Source organism: Festucalex cinctus, chromosome 16 (genome assembly GCF_051991245.1).
Source record: "Festucalex cinctus isolate MCC-2025b chromosome 16, RoL_Fcin_1.0, whole genome shotgun sequence".
NCBI classification, from domain to species: domain Eukaryota; kingdom Metazoa; phylum Chordata; class Actinopteri; order Syngnathiformes; family Syngnathidae; genus Festucalex; species Festucalex cinctus.
The window spans coordinates 10,233,866-10,253,627 of record NC_135426.1 but is presented as its reverse complement, the minus strand read 5'-3'; the positions used below and the strand labels follow the sequence as shown (position 1 = coordinate 10,253,627).

Genomic DNA, 19,762 nt, shown 5'->3' with positions numbered 1-19,762 from the left:
CCTTTTTTTTAAATAATATAAATAAGATTTGAATTACGAAATAACTCAATTTTATTAAAGGGATACTTTACTTATTTAGCCATTTTTGGTAGTCAAACATTAATATTTTGCCTATAATAAATTTGATATTTTCATTATTTTTCACGTACAATTAGTACCTTTAAAAACACATTTTGCAACTTGCTGTCAACTGAAAATGACACAATCACAAGGGCACAGGTAGCCAATCACAGCTCAGCTTGTGAATGTCACATGACCAAACCTAGACAATAGGTGAGCTGTGATTGGTCATTACCTGATCACGTGATGTCATTTTCAGACAACAGCAAGTTGCAAAATGTGTTTTTAAATGTATTAATTGTACGTGAAAAATAATTAAAGTATCAAATTAATTATAGACAAAACATTAACTTTTTATTGCTATAATGGGCTAAATAAGTGAAATATCCCTCTAAGTTACCAGTTACCACTAATTTATGTTTTTAAGTTATCCTTAGTTCAATTTAATAAAAAAAAAAAATAGTACAAATTACTCACAAAAGCATACAAAGTTACACCAACTCAAAAAAGTTAAGTTAGTAGTAGTTTTTGTAGACATTGAGTATTGTGTACTGTACTTAATATATTGTATTATTTTTGAATGTTCGGGTTTACAAAATCATTGCATTTATTAGTTCACCACTAGAGGGCACTAAATAACGCACAATCCAGAATAGGAGTTTGTTTTGAGTATTTTTGTGTATCCCAAAATGAGGACGTGACTCATCTGAGCTGGACGCGCAATAAAGGCGAGCCTTGGTAGCAAAGATACGTGCCAAACCTCCAGGTAAAAAAAAAAAAAAAAAAAAAAAAAGGCTTCTTTCACGCCTCGCCTCCTTTCAAGTCCGATTCAAAATATTGAGAAGCAAAAATAAAAATAAATAGAAGCAGCAGCATCAGCGGGCAGACGGCCGGCGTTCTGTGTGTTACATACAGCGGTTTACTTTAAGGTCCTTCTCCTCAGCACGAGTAGGTTCTCACCGTGGAGCTGTCCAGTCGCTGAACTGCCGAGGCTCCCGCTATGGGAAGGGACAACAGGGGGCGACAGAGAGACAGGATCAGCGTCCAGCCAACAAGTCACACAAGCAAAGACAACACTTGAGGGCAGGGTGGGCAAATGATTCTTTTTTTCCCTCTTTAGTCTGGTCCAACTAATAAGAGTCCTGGACTATTTGGAAAACACTTCACTTTTCGAGATTTAATCTGCAGAGTGTTAACAAAACAGCAACTGCAATAATGCCACAAAAGTTACAGTGTTAATTGTAGGGCAAACTAGTCATTCGTATTTTGAGACGCCACTGTGTTCATCAGTTTGCAGTACAATGACAACTTCAAAATTGTGGCATCTTTCAAACTGCCGTCATCGTGACACACAAACCATCCGAAAGGAAAAGGCTGTTTGGTCCATTGATGTGATTGGGAGGACAAAAGGGGACAGTGACCACGACACTCACGGCCCACTTTGATCAATGGGGGCGGGGCACAATGGGGGGAGGGGTGGGGTATCTGACCTTAGAACCAATCCAAATACACGTCGTCGGCGCTGTCGTCCAGCGCCTCGTAAAGGACTGCCGAGCGAGAACAGGAAAGACAGGTTTGGCTTGCATGTGAGGCAAGACGGCGGGGGCGGGGACGCCGGCTTACCGTCAGGCGGGAGCCTCCGCGAGTGGCCCGACGTGGCGGTGAGACGGAAGCCGGCCGGCAGCGTCTCGGCCGAGCCGGGCATCATGCTGATGCCGTGCACGTCCCGCGGCGGGAACTGCCGCCTCCACGACGGGCCTCGGAAGTCTTTGTCGTCACACTGCCCACAAATGTGCAAGGAAAGTATGTCATATATCGTCTGCATTGATGTATTCATTACACAATGGGAAATTTGGGAAATTTTACACTCGAAAAAGAGTTCAGTCAAAAATAAGCCAAACTGGTCAAACGGATCGACAAGTTTTTGACCCAAATTTAATTTGACCCAATGTTTTGGGTGAATTGAATAACCCAAATGAATTAGGTAAAAAATTAACCACCCAACTTTTTGAGCTATTTAACCTAAGGGGGAGGGGGTGGGATTTACCTGATGAAATTGATAGCCCACAAAGCAACCCAATTGTTGGGTTATTAAGTCATTTGCTACCAAAAACGTATAAATACGTTCTATTTAAAATATTATCATGCTCCCATAGACGTATTTATACGTTTTTAGTGTTGTTTTTTTATGCTGGAGCATACAGAAAGCTTTGATGCAGCATCTGTACTGAAGAAAATGCTTGAAGCAATGGTAGTTATTATAAAAACGGCCAGCAGGTGGCAACAGAGTATGAGATCAACCAGGGCCATGTTGCAACAAGCTCTTTTCTCCACTGTTTTAAACAGATTTGTGAATAATGATGAAACTTGCCTCTATTCTAATGCAAATTGCTGCAGAATGGAAAAATACAGAAATAATTTTTTTTTCCTGATGAAAGAAGAGACTAATCTTTCTTTTGGTAGGTTCCATGTTTTTTTATAGCAATAGAACACAATATTCTGTGTGCCTTGAAAATCAGTCAAAATTCAATAAAACAGCCGGGAGAAAGGGGATTGCTTCAGTAAAAATGGCTACGAGGGAATGAGTTAATTGAACCAAAGTTTTTTGGGTTAATTGAATTACCCAATTGAATTGTGTCAAAAATTAACCAACCCAACCGTTTGAATTATTTAACCCAAAAAGTTGGGTCAAATGAAACCCAGAAAGCAACCCATTTTTTGTGTTATTCATCTGACCCAATGTTTGTTGTTTTTTTTTTGTTTTTTTTAATTGAATAACCCATGGGTGGCAGTGGTTAGCACGTCCGCCTCCCAGTTCTGAGGACTCGGGTTCGAGTCCAGGCTCCGGCCTTCCTGGGTGGAGTTTGCATGTTCTCCCCGTGCCCGCGTGGGTCTTCTCCGGGTACTCCGGTCTCCTCCCACATTCCAAAGACATGCATGGCAGGTTAATTGGGTGCTCCGAATTGTCCCTAGGTGTGCGTGTGAGTGTGGATGGTTGTTCGTCTCTGTGTGCCTTGCGATTGGCTGGCTCCCAGTTCAGGGTGTACCATGCCTCCTGCCCAGAGCCAGCTGGGATAGGCGCCAGCACCCCCCGCGACGCTTGTGAGGAATAAGTGTTCAAGAAAATGGATGGATGGATGAATAACCCATTTGAATTTTGGATAAATTGCTTAACTCAAAAACTTGAATCAGTCCCATTTTGACACAATTTGGGTTATTATATTTATTATCCAACACTTTTTGGAGTATAGAAGCATGACAAATAAATACTGTAGTTTCCTAGATGTTCTTGACTGAGCGGAACATTTTGAGGCTGCAATTGTTTGAATCAGCTAAGAAATGTGGAAGGAGACGGCGTCAAATATCTGCTAAATGTTCACATGCAAAAATGTGGAATGCTTAAAAAGATTTGACCAATGTGAAAAAGGTTCCTGCGATTTTTTTGGTGCAGTTCTTAAGATGTTGCGCAACAATAAGACGGCAATGAGAGTGGAAATGAGTCTGCGTCGGCTCTCACCTCGTCCAGCCGCCGGTCGGTGCCCAGCGCCAGCAGATTATTGTACTCGCGCTCCAGAATCTGACGGGCCTGATCATGGATGGACACAATCAGATGATCGGAGTAGTTATCCACATGGATGGCCAAGAGGCCACAGTGACAGTTGACAAATGTGAAGCCTTCAAATCGAGATTCTTTAACACACGTTACTTTCTATTTCGAGAAAACACATCTCAACCTTATCAAAAAGTTTGCATTGGTTTTATTAAAAAATAAAATTGAAAGAGGATTCCAGACAGAGGACAACAACAAAAACGAACATCTGTGTCTTTTATCTACAGTGATGGATGGATTTCAAATTTATATTACAACCTGCCACTAGGTGGTGCTTCTACTACAAACAGTAGTCCACTGACTTTTTCACGTTTTTTGCAGTTTTCACAGGTGTTATTTTAGAATCTTGAATATGAATCTAAATACAGAAGAAAGAATGGAACCTAACCAAAACTTTTGTGCCATTCGGCTCTCTAAGATTTTATTTTATTATTATTTTTTTTTTTAATTTAGATCACGAGCCAAAAGGAGGCACTAGGAAGCATCCAATGATTCTCCTGTGTACAGTATTCCATTAGCCTTTCCACAGTTTTATGGTTTGCACTTATTTTAATTAAAAAATGTAAGAATGACTTCACATATTGAAGAAGGAATCGAATGTAAACAACCATCTTTGCCACTTGGTCCACTGAAGTTTATTGTTAACCTGCCACCAAGTGGCGCTCAGATGCATCTTTACAAAAGTCATTCGAAGATGACAGAATCTTCTGTGTACATTAGTCCATTGAATTTTTCCTAATTTTTGCACTTTGCACTGGTTTTATCTCCAAAAACTCAAACGTGGCTCAAAATGTAGAAGACGCAAGTGAACTGAAACAAATATCTGTGGCATTCAGCCAACCTCAAGAATATCATCTGCCACTTGGAGGCACTGAGTAGCCGCAAGTACACTTGGGAGCTGAGGTTTCTATTTTAACGCTCATGTTTTCCCAACAAGTGAAAAGTGCTTTTAGGGGAGAATAAAAGGTTCACATGAGAAACTAAATATGAACCCGCCTGTTGTATTTGTTCCTATTCATAATTGATCAACTTTTTGGGCCAAATTGCTTTGGAATGGGAAAAGCTGTGCGTGCGTGTGTGTTTACCTGAGTGTTTTGGTTGGGGATCTGGAGGAGCAGTGCCAGGCTGCTGTAGTCAAAGTTGTCGTCCAGGGCGACCAGCGCTCCGTGCACGCCGCTCTCGTGCAGGATGCCGGCGTAGTCTCGCAGGCCGATACTCTGCACCCAGCGTACCACCCGCTCGTTGGTCCACACTAGCACATCTGAAGGACAAAATGCAACAATTGTTAAAAAATAATAATTTGGGAGGGCTTTGTTTGTAGCGCGTTTCTGTCACCTCTCATTTCGTGCTGACTTGTCTCGCGCCGCCGTTCCAGCTCCTTCCTGTCGTAGTTGAGCTTCTTCAGACACATGATGCCGTATTGTAAACTTGTTCTGCAGTCACACAAAGTAGCAAAACATAACTAATAGGACATATGCATGTTATGAATTTCAAACTCTACTTTATTGGTTATTATATACAAAATTATGTTTTTGTTTTTTTGTTCTTGGGAGGGCGCAAAACAACCCAGGAAGTCAGTTCAAAGTGACCTAATTAGAGGATCTGACCCAACTTTATGGGTTGCTTAATACAAAATGTCCCACTTGACCGCAAATTGAGTCAAAATAACCCAAGCAGAGGATTTGACCTAACTTCCTGGGTTGTTTTATAGAAAAATCACACACTTTTTGAGCCAAGGTGGGTCACACTGACTCAAGTACACAATCTGACCCAATTTTCTGGGATGTTTGATACAATATGACACAGTTTTGACTCAAAACTGGATCAAATTGACCCATGTCGAGTATTTTACCCATAATTGGGTTATTTTTGACACAAATGTTTTTAAAAGTGTATACTTATACATTGTTCTCGCATGCCATCACGGCTTTTTTTTTTTTTTTAGCTCAGGCCATAGCTATGTCTAATATAAAAGTAGTGCTTTGGCACCATATTGCTGCATCCTAGTTTCAAGGAACTTGTTGATGTGTGTTGAGGCGCTTCATGTAGTGCTTTGCTGCCATCTATTGGCATCTATAGGCAACTATGAACCTTTTTGGGGGACGTTAGTTACATAAACTGTGATTGGCTGGCAGCCAGTCCAGGGTGTCCTCCGCCTACTGCCCAGAGCCAGCTGAGATAGGCGCCAGCACCCCCCGCGACCCTTGTGAGGAATAAGCGGTCGAGGAGAAGGATGGATGGATGGATGGATAGTTACATAAATTAAAAATGTCTTTTTTTTGTGATCAAATACATTTAGAATGAGTTAAAAAAAAAAAAAAAAAAAAAAGGGGGCGTGTGCGTATATGGTCTCAACATATTTAATGGGTTACCTGTGGAAGCTGTCCACCATTTTGAGATGCACCCTCAGGTCCTTCTTGGTGAGGTGGTCCAGCATGCGCGCGTCCACCAGGCACTCCATGAAGTAGCTGCGGTACTGAGGTAGTCCGAGACTGGGCAGCCACTCGTTGCCGATCCACTCGTGGTTCATGTCGCCGTAAGCAAGTGTCTGAATGACAAATGTATATTAATAAAAAATAAATAAATAAAGGTGAGAGTGTGGCTGAGCAAATGTGTCCCTCAGGTGGGCAACAATCCAAGAAGGCCTGAAAACTGCAGCAAAGACTTTTAGGGGCACTTGCACGATCGAAATAACAAATAACAGCATTTCTTTTCCCTTACCTGTGCCCAACTGCCCTCTTCAGACTGGGATTTCTGAGTAAAACACATGGAAAATGCATCAGTCATTAGAAGGCTACAATCCCAAAGTCCACACGCAAGGGTTCACATGGCTCAAGAAAAAGGGTGCTAGCATTACTTAAAGCGTCGGAGGGGGGGGGGCACTGACCGTTTTGGAAGGGGCCGCCATGGTCTCCATCTCCTCGTGGGTCACCCAAACATTGCCTGACGGCTACAAGGGCGGCGCCGCGGAGACGGAGCGGCAGTGGCGGGGTACGGTGGTAGTAGATGTCCAGCAGGAGGCGCAAGCAGTGTTAAAGAAGAAGAGCAGCACCACTGTAAGCCAACAGTGTTAAAGCATCACAGTCTAGACCACCAACAGGCCCCGCGTCAAGGGAGAAGGGGGGGAGGGAGTCACAGGACAAAACACAGCACACACGCGTTAGCATGCACGCTAAAGCTAATTACAGCGAACCCCCGTTTATCGCGGGGGATAGCCTGGTGGGTAGCTGAAAGCTAACATACAAAGGGAAAACGGCATAGACAGGCTCGTGATATAAGCAATGTGGTAACCGGTAAATCTAAACCTTCAAACATGGTGCTAACGATGAACCGCGATTTAGCGGGGGAACACTGTAGTGACGACACAGATCACAAGATGAAAACGAAAAAAAAAAAAAAATCCAAAACATCCGGCTCCTTCTTTTGCAGACTCACGGTTCTGGAGGTAGGGGGCGCCGACGGGCTGGTGAGCGAGACCATCTCCTGGATGGCCAGCCGCAGTTTGAGTCTGTGAAGGGGGTTGCTGATGCCGATCTCGCGCTGGATCTCCGTGTCGGACAGCGCCGACATGATGGCACCACTCTTCACGTTGGCGCGACACGCTGCCACGTACCAGGCCGGCATTCCCAACCACAGCTAGAAACACCACAGGCCACAGTTGATTGACTTCTTTATGCAATTTGATGAGCTTTAGTATGGGGTACCAAAACTGCCAAAATTAAAAATAAATGAATGAATAAATAAATAAATGTGAAAATAAAATCAGATATAAAAAATTGAATTCAAAAATTAAATACAAAAATGAATATAAATAAAATGAAAATTTTATATATATTTTTTAATAAAATTGTTTTTATTTCCATTTAATTTATTTTGTATTGTTTTAATTATATTTTTATATCCGTTTTTATTTTCACATTTATTTATTCATTCATTCATTTTTTATTTAATATATATATATCTATATAAAATTGCTTTTATTTCCATTTATATTCACTTTTTGCATTTAATATTTGAATTATATTTTTATTTCCGTTTTTATTTTCACTTTTATTCAATTATTTATTAAAGGGATACTTCACTTATTTAGCCCATTATAGCAATAAAAAGTTCATATTTTGTCTGCAATTAATTTGAGACTTTCATTATTTTTCACGTACAATTAGTACCTTTAAAAACACATTTTGCAATTTGCTGTTGAGTGAAAATGTCATCACAAGGGCTCAGGTAACCGATCGCAGCTCACCTGTTTTCTATGTTTGGTCATGTGACATTCACAAGCTAAGCTGTGATTGCTTATCTAAGCCCTTGTGATGTCATTTTCAGTCGACAGCAAGTTGCAAAATGTGTTTTTAAAGGTACTAATTATACGTGAAAAATAATGAAAATATCAAATTTATTATAGGCAAAATATTAATGTTTGACTGCTAAAAGTGGCTAAATAAGTAAAGTATCCCTTTAACTCATTAATTTTGGCAGTTTTGGTCCTCCATGCTTTCGAGGCAATAAAGTGTCAAATTTCTGCTCACCTCCAGCCAAGCGACCACGGTGGGTCCGTCCCACTGTGCAAAAGGTAAACCCTTCCTCCTGGCTTCTTCTAGCAGCTCGTGTCTACGTGAACAGAGGAGACACATGAACGCATCATTCGCACGTAGCATATTTTCTCTCCCCCATGACTCTTAATATCCTACCCCAGCCTCCTGCGGCGACGGTTTTATTTCCCAAAGCACAGCAGCAAAGGGCAAGTGTTTATCATCCATGTTCGCCCACGTGATGGCCGTGGCTTCTTATTACCCGGGCCACATTTCTCTCCAGCCTACTGGAGCTGAGTGGACTTTGCATGCGTAAGCACAATTCCTCCCCGAGTTAACTTCTTGTTTTTTTTTTTAAATAATGCATCAACTCGTCTTCAAGATGCTCCACTTTGCCTGATGCAGTCTTTTTTCCTCTCCTCCTACACTTGAGTGCAAGAGTGCCAAGCGGTGACTCCCACGCTCTTGAATAAGAAAACAGCTCTCACCAAGAATATATGAACATCATTGCGCCTCCAGGGTATAATGGATTGTCATTCAACTCTCACTTCCTGTTGGGGTAATGGCCGCATCACAATACTTTTGATTAGAAAGTGCTTTTTAGTATCTTTTGGCTGGCCAAAATGGCTGATTTGTTTAGATAAATGGGTCTACTCAATCTTGACTACCCTTGCAAATGGCTTTTGGGGCTGAATTTTCAAACCCATACTTGTTTCAAGGATTTCTAGAAATAATTCTTAAAATGCCCACTTCGAAGCAACATGGCAGACTTCTCATTTCTTTTCAGGCATAGCTCGGTGAGACTTTTTTGGGGGGGTTTTCTCATGATAGACTCGTCTACCAAATTGTTCATTGCTATGTGATACTGGCTTTGGGGGCTGAATTTTTCAAAACAATACAGGTTGCAAAGGATCCTTGGAAATGATCCCAAAAGCAAAATGGCTGATTTCCGGTGTCTTTTCCGGCACGGCTACTTGAGACTTTTTTTTCTTGGTCTACTCAAGATACACATGCCTACCAGATTTCACATTGCTTTGTGAAACTGGATGCAGGGGATGAAGTTTCAAAATGTTTTTTCTATCTTTGATTTTGTGCAATTTAGTCTTTGTCAACGTACTCCACCCACATGCAAAGACAAAATCTCAAATTGAAAAAAAAAAAAAAAAAGTCACAGCATATTGCTAAGTGAAACCCTCCCTGGTTATGGAAGGTCATAACAAAAACATATCAAATGGACACAGCACAGCATGGAAATCTGTTTCCAAACGCAAGCGCTTTGGGGTCTTCTTCCGTCCAGCACATGAGGCCAGCTCATGTTTGCATGTTCAGCTCGGGTCTGATAATGCATGACGACTGAACATAGCTGGGGAAAGGGAAGTAAGGAAACAGTTATGAAAAAAATCATATCGTAAATAATAAAACTATCCACACACAAATAAAGACACAAAAATTGAAGAGGACGGCATTCCAGGAGTGAAAACCAGATCCAGCTGTGAATCTGTAAGAAGGAAGAAGGGGCGGGGAAAGGAAGAAATGGCGTTCTCGGAGGGGGAGGGGCAAAGAGAGAGAAGACAGGACAGGATGTGCGACGGTGGAGGTCAGCGACGCGTCCTGGCCACTTACCCGCTTTGTTAGAGGCAAAAGGAGAAGAGAGAAAAAAAAAGTACACACCAGTTAGTCAACATTTTGAGCGTGTGGCACAAAAAAATAAATAAATAAATAAAAACATCTGATTTAGGTCTCGTGCGGTGGCAGGAAGTCAAACACCGTTGCTACATTTCTCCAGAACGACCCAACAACAACATTTTAGCATTTATTCCACATCCTTCATATCCAGCTTAACCCATCCCTGTGGTCTACTAGTGCGCTGAACTGTCTTACTAGGAAAGACAAGGCGCGCACTAGTACATAGACCTTAAGCTGGTTATGACCGACATCGACAACAGCTTTCCATACAACAACAACCACTACAAGAGCACAGAGATGGACCAAGATGCTGAAACGGGTTGTACAGCAGCAGGCAGCTGGTTGGCATGCATGCATTGTGCGGGGGAAGATGCAAAAAGGTGGTGAGCATGGGTCAGGCGCACTCGGTCCCGGGCGCCGCCAACAGGAAGTCCGTGCGGTGAAAACAGTTGAAGAAGAAGAAGGAAAGAGGGAGCAGGACGACTACAACGGGAGGCAAACGGCATTCATCGTTAGGCATGACAAACACATTTTGACATTCACTGTACACACTTGCTTCATCTAATGAAGGCCAAAAACAAGAGCTGAAACTGCCAAAATGGATCATTACTGTCCTTAAGGCATCATTTGTCTTGTATTGGGTCTGCACCTAATGATGTGCAACCCTTAGTTGGTGAAACAGCTTTTAACCAAACTGGCTCATTTCCTGTGTCTCAGCAGGCATGGCTTCTTGAGACTTTTTTGTAGGTCTACTCATAATAGAGATGCGTACCAAATTTCATGTTGCTAAGAGAAACTGGCTTCTGGGTCTGAATTTTCAAAAACCATACTAGGGACAAGTATAACTGGATATCACTTCAAAGCCAAGTGGCTGACTTCCTGATTCCATTCAAGAATGGCTTCTTAAGATTTTTTTTTGGGAGGGGTCTACTCATAATAGACATACCTAACAAACCTCACACTTGCAAAGTAAAACTGGCTATGGTGGCTGAATTTTCAAAACAATACTGGGAGTAAGGATCAATGGAAATGACCTCTAATATGGCCGCTTCAAACCAAAATGGCAGACTTCCTGTGTCGTTTCAGACATGGCTTCTTGAGACTTTTATGTGGACCTTCTCAAGATAGACACGTCTACCAAATTTCATGTCACTAAGTGAAACGGGATTTAGGGGCTGAATTCTCAAGTCAAGGAACATCTAATGGGATTGTGTGAAACTGCGAGCAGTCAGACCTAACGAATCAATAAATTCTCTTGACCGAATCAAAAGCTTACTTCTTTCTCAAGCGGCGGTCCTTCTCGGCCTGCGTGCCCAGCTTACTCAGACCTACATCCTGGCCCGACATGTCCGCATCCATCATGGTGGCTGCAGATAGAAACGGCGGTGAAGGGGTTACTCTTATTTGATACAGTCTGGTCTTGCTGGAGCGCCAACCTTGCGGATCCACCATGACGTGTCTGTGCGCCAGGTGCGCCAGCCGACCCTTCTCCTTCTTGCCGAAGAGGCGGCCGATGGACGACTTGATGCCTTTCTTCTTGGGCTGCTTGTGCAGCGAGTCCTGGCTGCTGGCCACGCTGCTCAGGGTGCCTTCTGCTTCCATGCTGGAGATCAGTCACAGTAGGAAGAACAATTTTCAGGTGAGTATTCATGTGTCTTGATTGATGTGAGATTTTGGGGTCTTATGTTTGCTCATTGCTTTTTCATGTCTACTAGATGGTTTGAGCCTGTTAACTCATTCCCTCCCAGCAGCCATTTTCACTGAAGCAACCCCCTTCGATGCCGGCTGTTTTACTGGATTTTGACTGATTTTGCAAGGCCCACAGAGTATTATATTCTATCACTATAAAAAGAGTAGTAGAGTCTCTTCTTTCATCAAGAAAAAACGGATATTTATATCTGTTTCCATTTTGCAGCAATAAGCATTAGAATATAGGCAAGTTTCATCCATATTTACATTCCTGGTGCAAACACTGACAAAAGAGCTTGTTGCAACATGGCTGATCGCTAATACTCTGCTGCCACTTGCTGGCCGTTTTTTGCCATAACTACCATCGCTCTAAGCCACCCCTTCACGTCAGAGGCTGCATCAAAGACCTCTGTAAGCTCTTGCATTAAAAAAAGAAGAAAAAACATGTAAATAGGGTTTTGGGCGTGAAGGACAAAGTATTAAAAACGTGTTTACACGTTTTTGGGTTTGAATGAGTTAAGTGTAATTTTTGTTGACAAATCTGATTCTGATTCGGATTAAATAAAAGGACAGCAGTGACATGGAGATTTCGTGAACCAGGGAGCATTAACGACTATGATGCAACAATCGGAGAAGAATCGAGTAAGTACCCTCGGGCGTCGTTGTGCGAGGACGCCGGGAGGGTGTGCGTCAGGCGGACGGTGCGTGGCGTGGAAGGCGGCGATGTCTCGCATTTGATGGTGGCTTTGTCCTCACGTCCGTCCTCTTCCACCGCTGCTATCTGATGGACACATCGTCAATCCGTCAAATCCATAACATCAATCCAGACCAAACCTGATAGTATCGATTCTGTATACCTTTCTCCTGTGCTTCCGTAAATCGCTGGGCTGTCGGGAGACAAAAATCCATCAGGCAAGGCACGTACAGAAACATGTTATCACGAGACGGCGCGAGATTGACGCGAGCGCATCGAATCGGAAGGGAAAGAAGTCGCTGAGCGGGTCAATAAAAATGCCTGAAAAGCTGCCACCGTTTCAACTTTACAACAGCAGCCTCAAATATTCATAAGTGCTGGCGTCAGCAGCACAAGACGGCATCTCATACGAATATTTAAAGTAGACACTGAGCAAACAAGTGCACCCTTAGGCTCAGAAAAATACAATCTTTTTGTGAAAATCTTCACATTAAAACAATTCCCTGGTGTCTTCCATTAAAGTAGCCCGAAGAGAAATTTTTCACCCTCTCTAATTGCCTTGTTTATATAAGCCGGCTCATCTCGTGCAAATATGAAACCATAGCTGTCTGTCTGAGGAATGTTGTAAAACTCTGCCTCTTCCTAACTGTTGAAGCCAAGCACCATTATGTTACATCAAGATTGAAAGTCTTAAATAAAATAAAAACAGACAGCCTGATTTGTTAAAAATTACCTCATTTCCGCCTATGAAACTACTTAGTTTTATTTAAGGCATCACTCATGGCTCTATGACTATGGAGGACCAAAACTGCCAAAATAAAAAACAAAAATAAAATAAATAAATAAATGTAAATAACGGATATAAAAAACATTTAATACAAAAATTAAATACAAACAATAAATATAAAAGGAAATAAAAACAACATATATAGTTTTTAATCATAAATACATAAAAATACCAAATAATTTAAATGCAAAAATTAAAAAAAAATTATAAAAAAAATACCGCCCCCTCATTTGAATAACATTTTGTCCTGACAGAGCGTCTGTTCTATATAAATAAATGAATGTGAGAGCAGAGCGTTTTTGATTTATATTAAATTCTATTTATATATTGATTTTTGTATTTATTACCACATTTTTTTACATTTATTTTTAGAATCTCGTTTTTTGTGTATATTTATTTATTTATGAATATATATATATATATATATATATATATATATATATATATGTTTTTATTTCGGCGGCACGGTAGTCGAGTGGTTAGCACGTCCGCTTCCCAGTTCTGAGGTCTCCGGTTCGAGTCCAGGCTCGGACCTTCCTGGGTGGAGTTTGCATGTTCTCCCCGTGCCCGCGTGGGTCTTCTCCGGGTACTCCGGTCTCCTCCCACATTTCAAAGACATGCATGGCAGGTTAATTGGGCACTCCGAATTGTCCCTAGGTGTGCTTGTGAGTGTGGATGGTTGTTCGTCTCTGTGTGCCCTGCGATTGGTTGGCAACCAGTCCAGGGTGTCCCCCGCCTACTGCCCAGAGCCAGCTGAGATAGGCGCCAGCAGCCCCCGCGACCCTTGTGAGGAATAAGCGGTCAAGAAAATGGATGGATGGATGGATGGATGTTTTTATTTCTATTTATACATTTTTTGTATTCAATTTTCAAAATATATTTTTATTTTTATTTTAACTTTTATTCATTCATTTATTCATTTTTCATTTTGGTAGTTTTGGCTCTCCATATTAGACCTTTGAAAAAAGCTCTTGGAATGCGGCTGTTGCCATCGTCATTTTAAATTCTTTTGGTCTGGTTGTCTTGGAGACAATGTTGTCGTTTTTCCACGCTAAGTCAAGTCGACCCATACCAGCGTCATGACCCCCATGCGTTCCATGTCCCGGGCGGGGCTGCGGGGGTCCAGCTTGGGCGTGGAGTGCCCGCTGGGCGGCGAGGAGGACGCCAGGGAGGAGGCGGTGGCCGAAGCGGTGATGGAGGCCCCGTGGTGATGGTGGTGATGCATTCGGGCCAGGTTGAGACCCTCCAGGCTGACGCTGGCCACGCGGCTCTCGATCTCCTCGGCACGCAGCTCTGTCGACTCCTTCTCTTCCTGGATCAGCCTGCAGGGGGAGCCCATGAGCTACCACCAATCTATCGCAGATTTAGTTTTGAAGCAATCCAAAGTAGGACTACTTTTCTATTCCTCTCCAAAACAAAGCCAACAAACAAAGCCGGTACCGGATCTCCTTGTTGATGGCGTCTAGCTGCTCCTGAAGCATCATGGCCAAGGTTTGCGCGTCGGAGTGCCCGCCGGGCGAGAGGAGGTCCATGGAGCTGAAGAGCGTCTCCCGGTCGTCGTCGTCCATGTCGGACATCTCCGTGTCGCTCTCAAAATGGTGGCCGCCGCCCACCACGCCCAGCTGCTGCGAGCGCCATTCTTGCTCGCCCAGAGACTTGGCCTGACAAAATAATGCTTTCATACTATGTTGAGCAAAAACAAAAAAGAAAGTGGTCGGACGAATACGTGCAATATGAATTCAGACCACTGACTTCATCAATGTGTTTAGGACTTGATACAGCAAAATTCTTCTCCTCACCTTGGTTTCCCGCAGGCCCACTCGACCTCGCCTGGGCCTCCGTATGACCTTGGCTGAGCGATAGTGGTCCGACTGGGTCTCGGCCAGGGAGCCCAGGGAGAATCGAAGCTCGCCCGAAGTGTCCAGGTGAGACCTGGTCAAGAGTTTGGGTCACCACCAGGCCACTTGACATTGTGCAATAGAATAATAGACAGAAAAAAAAGCAGCCTTACCGTGACAGGGTGGGCTCTGTGAGGGATCCCGCCCTCAATCTGAACTGGTCCAGTTCCGACCGCAGCTTTTCCATCTCCTCGGCCAAATGCGTCTGCAAACAAAAAAAAAAAAAAAAAAAAAGAAAGAATCAAAATCAAAATTTCCAGTCAGATTCCCAACTTCATGAATCTCACCTTCTCGTGTATGGACTCCTCGTACTGCTTCCTGTAACCTTCCGAGTCCTGGATGAGTAAATTCTGGAGGCACAAACAAACAAAACAAAAAAATCATGAGATGAGGAGACGATGAGGAGAGATGTGAGAGTGCGGTCAGTAAGAACCTTCTCTTCCAGAGCCGCCATGCGTTCCTTGAGGTGCAGCTGCAGGCGCTCGTTGGACTCGGTGAGGAGGCGGTCCACCGTGTCTGAGAGACGTCTATTGTGCTCCTCGTTCATCTTCTCCCGCTGGCGAGCCTGCGGGAGAAGGAGACGAAAAAGATGAAGAAGAACATTTGGGAGAGTCGCTTCCTCTTGGTGAGCTCATCCTCATCCTTACCCGTAACAGCTCCTGGTTCTTCTCCTCCAGCTGACATTCCAAGTGGCGCATACGCTCCTCGATGTTTCCGTGACGTTCTTCCGCCTAAAACACAAAATGTAGCTCAATTTCAAATCTGTAATTTGCACGAAATTTTCCTTCAGGAAAAATGTACCTCGAAATCTCCAATTTGAAAGACATTTTTAGGAAAAAGGAACATCATCAATTCTCTCATTTCACACAATATTTCCAGGAAAGATGTACCTCTAACGTTGTAATTTGCAAAGTGAGAAAAAAATGCTTAAAAAAAAAAAAAAAAAAAAGTACTGTAAAATCTTTAATTTGACAAAAAAAAAAATAAAATAAAAACTAATTTTTTTTTAGAAAGCTGCATTTTAAGATTTTACATTTGAGAAAATTTTCCAGGAAAACTGCACTTTTAAATCTGCAATTTGACCAAAAATGCATCTCTGCATTGTGCCAGTAGACTCTAAATTCAACCAAAATTTTGCGGAAAAAAATAGTACACATTTTTAATCTGTAATTAAAAGAAAAAAAAATACTCTGCATTTATATATTCTGGATTTGTTGTACTTTTTCAGGAAAAAAGAAAGTACCCTTCCAGTATATCCTAATCCATCCAAAATTTTCAGGAAAAAAAAAAGTTCTGTCCGAAATTATAAATTCGACAAATATCTTGGAGAAATGCACCTAAATATTTTTGATCCTTAAGCCAAAAAAAATAAAAAATTAAAAAATAAAAATGCTTGAAAAATAAAAAAAGCACATTGAAATTCTGAATTTGATGTAACTTCAAGAAAAATAAATATATGTCAAATTCAGCCAAATATCTTCAGAAAATAATATTCCACAATGTTTCATTTTAATCCAAATTTCACAATGAAATGCAGATCAAAATTCCACATTTGACCTTTTTTGTAGATTAAATAAGTTTCGCCAAAAATAATTGAAAAAGGCTACACATTTTTAATTTACAAAAATTTTCTGAATGAATAACCTGTAAATTTTAAAGTGGGCCAAAAAGTTTTTTTGGGGGAAAAAAAAATGCACCCTGAAAATGCATGACACTTTCTTCCTGAACTTAAGGGAGTGTTTCAAATGTTTCAAAATTTCTGTACAGCAGTACGAGCAGTTTTAGGCGTGACCTTGGTGAGTGCGGCGATCCTCTGGGCCAGCTCGGCCTCCACCTCGGGGAGAGTCTCGGCCTTGCGCATGGTCTGCTGCAGCTTCTGCTCGGCCAGCTCCAGCCTCTCTTGCAGCTGCCGGTTCTTCTCCTCCATCTGGGATGACAAAAACAAGAGGAAGGCGCTTTGTAGCCGGAACATCAAAACGGCCGCAGGTGACGAGGAGAGACCGGACCGGCCCGGACTCACCTGCCTGAGGAAGGCCTCCTTGTTGGCCAGCTCGTTCTCCAGCTTGTCGTTGATGTCGTGCACAGATGTGGACTCGCGCTGGGCGCTCAGGTAACGCTTCTCCAGCGTCACGATGCGCTCCTCCATGTCCTCCTTCTGGCACATGGCCTGTATGCAAACAACAAATCGGACTTTTGAACAACAAGATCTCAAGGTGTTGGCTTTTAAGAGGAAAAAAAAAAAGAGAGAGGAAAAAGAATAAATGCAGCCCCTAAATTCAATTACAGTTTTTAAGAAATAATCCCTTTATATTGTAAAAGCCACCAAAATTTAGTGGGGATTTTAGGCAAAACCAAGTCAAAAGCCAAAATTGAATAACTATTTGTGAGACATGCACCTCTAAACTCTGAAAGCTAAATTGACCACAATCATTGGAAAATGCCCCTCTTTGTCGAAAAAAAAAATGCATCATTAAATTCAATCAAAACATTTAAGAAAGAAATCCACGGAAAATGTGACCAAATTTGGGGAAAATTTTTGATTTTCTGAAAAAACATCCAGAACCAGAATTTTTAGGAAAATATGCACCTCTAAATGCTAAATAAAGGTTTAGAATTGGACCAAAATTAGTCAATTTGTTCAAAAATGAAGGAAACAGTACCTCTGGATTGAAAAGAAGTACTTCTCAATGATTTTTTTGTTTTGCCCCCTCCAAGGAATAAAAAAATATTTTGCACCCAACCCCCCAACTCTCCTCCGCGACTATTGTTGGAAGTAAATTTCTACAGAAGAACTAATACTCCTTGTACACTCTGACAATGGGAGTGACGTGACACTGCCACCAACTGTAGTGGATGTGCAATTGCACTTTATTCTAGTAAAAAAAAAAGAAACAGAAAACTACACCTCTAAATGTGTTACTTTACTACTAGTTTGTGGGAAATTTCACTAAATCCGTCAGATAAAAATTTACCTGATCCGTAAAAACTGTGCTTTTAAATTCAAAATTTCAGATTATGTCGGACATTGGACCCCCCACAGGCTGCCCACGTCACCTCCTTAATGTCCCGCTGGTACTTGTTGTTCATCTCCTCGGACTTGATGAGGTCCTTGCGGGCCGTCTCCAGCTCCTGCTCCACCTCGGAGACGCGCGACGACAGCGAGGACATGCGCTCCTTCATCTGCGCCAGCTCGTAGTTCTGCTTCTCCAGCAGGTCCTGCAGTTCGACCACCTGGCTGGCCTCGCGCGCCGACTCCAGCGAGCCGTTGGACAGACGCTGGGGGTGGGAAAAGAAGAACACGTCAGTCAGGAGTGGACGGCGGCACGCGAGACCCTGACGTTGCCGCGGCGGCGGCGCACCTTGCCGTGGACCTTCTGTTGCGCCTCGCCTCCCTCCAGGATGTCGTCGGCGGCCTCGCCGGACGCCACCTTCCTCTGAATGTGAGCATTCTGCTCGCGTAAGGCGACGATCTGCAGACAGGGGGCGCACGTGTTACAAGGTATGGATCATGGACTACATTTGGCCCACTAAGAGACTTACCCAAGTTTGGTTATATTTGTTGCAAAAGAAAAAAAAAAAAAAAGTAAAAATATATTCATTCAGCAAAATAAAATTAAAAGTAGTGTTAAACAATTTGACATATATTGTAGCCATTTTCATTTTTATGACATAATTGGTCAAGGAATTATAGAAATTAATGAGAATAATTTTTAAAATTAAAATAGAATTACATAATGAAGAAGTCCTGTAATAAATTGTTTATTAATTTTGCTGAGTTTTCCTAAAATTGGTTGTATTAATTTTCTCACGTTTTTTTAAATTCATTGATAACTTTGACAGGTTAATTGATTTATTGCGAACAACATTTTCTATTTTTTTTTAATAATTGGTTGATTAACTATTCTTTTTTTTTCCAACAGTTTTTATTTGAATCATTTCCAAGACATTCAATACAATTCTACCGGGAATCAAACCCGCTACAAACAAACAAACATGCTCCTCTTACAACAATTGGCTCCAGTTCAACTAATTTAGTAACTAGATCACAGGTTACAGTTTAGACAAACAAAAGTAAGAAATAAAATTAACAAAAATGTATTTCCTTCCATCTTTGTGACGTAATTAATAAAGGGTGTCCACAGGCGTTCGAAGGTCAGTTGCTTGTTTTTTAGAACATACAATATGCGTTCCAGAGGGAGTATTGATAACATCTGGTTCAGCCATTGTTTGACGGTTGGTCTGTAATTAGACTTCCATACTAACGCTATATATTTCTTTGCCGTTGTTAAACCAATGCTCATAAGGATTCTCTCAGTTCTGCTGTAGTCGTGCCTTTCTGTAAACAATTCCACCCCAAAAAAAAAGTGTTGGGTCCATAGGATTTTTTTTTTTTAGATACCACCTTTTCCATGATCACCCTCACCTCATCCCAGAACTTTCTCACTTCTCCAACCTGCCACATACAATGAAATAATGTTCCGTTTTCTCCAGCACATTTAAAACAAGTGTCTGGAATGTCCTTATTGTATCCGTTCAGTTACTATTCTTTTTTTTACTTTTATTTTGTTCTACATTAATTTTGCTTTACTTATAAATAAATATGAAAAGAAAAAAGAAAATTCCTATTTTATTCTAAAAACAATTTATTTATCTCAATTACGGAAGAGCAGACCCACCTGTTTGCTTTAAAAGTCAAACATGAACAACGACAAGGAGCTCGACGATTGATAGCAACAAAAGACAATTACAGCCTTATTCCCAACCACGCCTCAGTCATCATGCAGTCAGACCACAGCTGCTAAATGT

General features: G+C 41.9%; 1 protein-coding gene across 11 annotated transcripts in view; it reads right to left on the bottom strand.

Moving 5' to 3' along the window:
* Positions 1-19,762, bottom strand: part of ppfia2 (PTPRF interacting protein alpha 2) — a 43,977-nt gene that overhangs the window by 1,369 nt on the left and 22,846 nt on the right. For 2 of the 11 annotated variants that reach the window (XM_077499775.1, XM_077499776.1), the window contains 26 exons: positions 18,316-18,426; positions 18,011-18,232; positions 16,977-17,123; positions 16,749-16,883; positions 15,604-15,687; positions 15,390-15,521; positions 15,244-15,306; positions 15,070-15,161; positions 14,858-14,990; positions 14,499-14,719; positions 14,131-14,380; positions 12,435-12,464; positions 12,228-12,358; positions 11,325-11,491; positions 11,165-11,255; positions 9,826-9,828; positions 8,200-8,281; positions 7,106-7,306; positions 6,558-6,620; positions 6,392-6,424; positions 6,043-6,218; positions 5,006-5,103; positions 4,756-4,931; positions 3,578-3,646; positions 1,684-1,840; positions 974-1,058 (listed from right to left, as the gene is read on the bottom strand). In XM_077499775.1, the coding sequence (XP_077355901.1) occupies positions 1,000-1,058; positions 1,684-1,840; positions 3,578-3,646; positions 4,756-4,931; positions 5,006-5,103; positions 6,043-6,218; positions 6,392-6,424; positions 6,558-6,620; positions 7,106-7,306; positions 8,200-8,281; positions 9,826-9,828; positions 11,165-11,255; positions 11,325-11,491; positions 12,228-12,358; positions 12,435-12,464; positions 14,131-14,380; positions 14,499-14,719; positions 14,858-14,990; positions 15,070-15,161; positions 15,244-15,306; positions 15,390-15,521; positions 15,604-15,687; positions 16,749-16,883; positions 16,977-17,123; positions 18,011-18,232; positions 18,316-18,426 (3,126 nt within the window). In that variant the 3' untranslated portion in view covers positions 974-999. The other 9 variants (XM_077499777.1, XM_077499780.1, XR_013278997.1 and 6 more) reach the window with 8 other exon arrangements.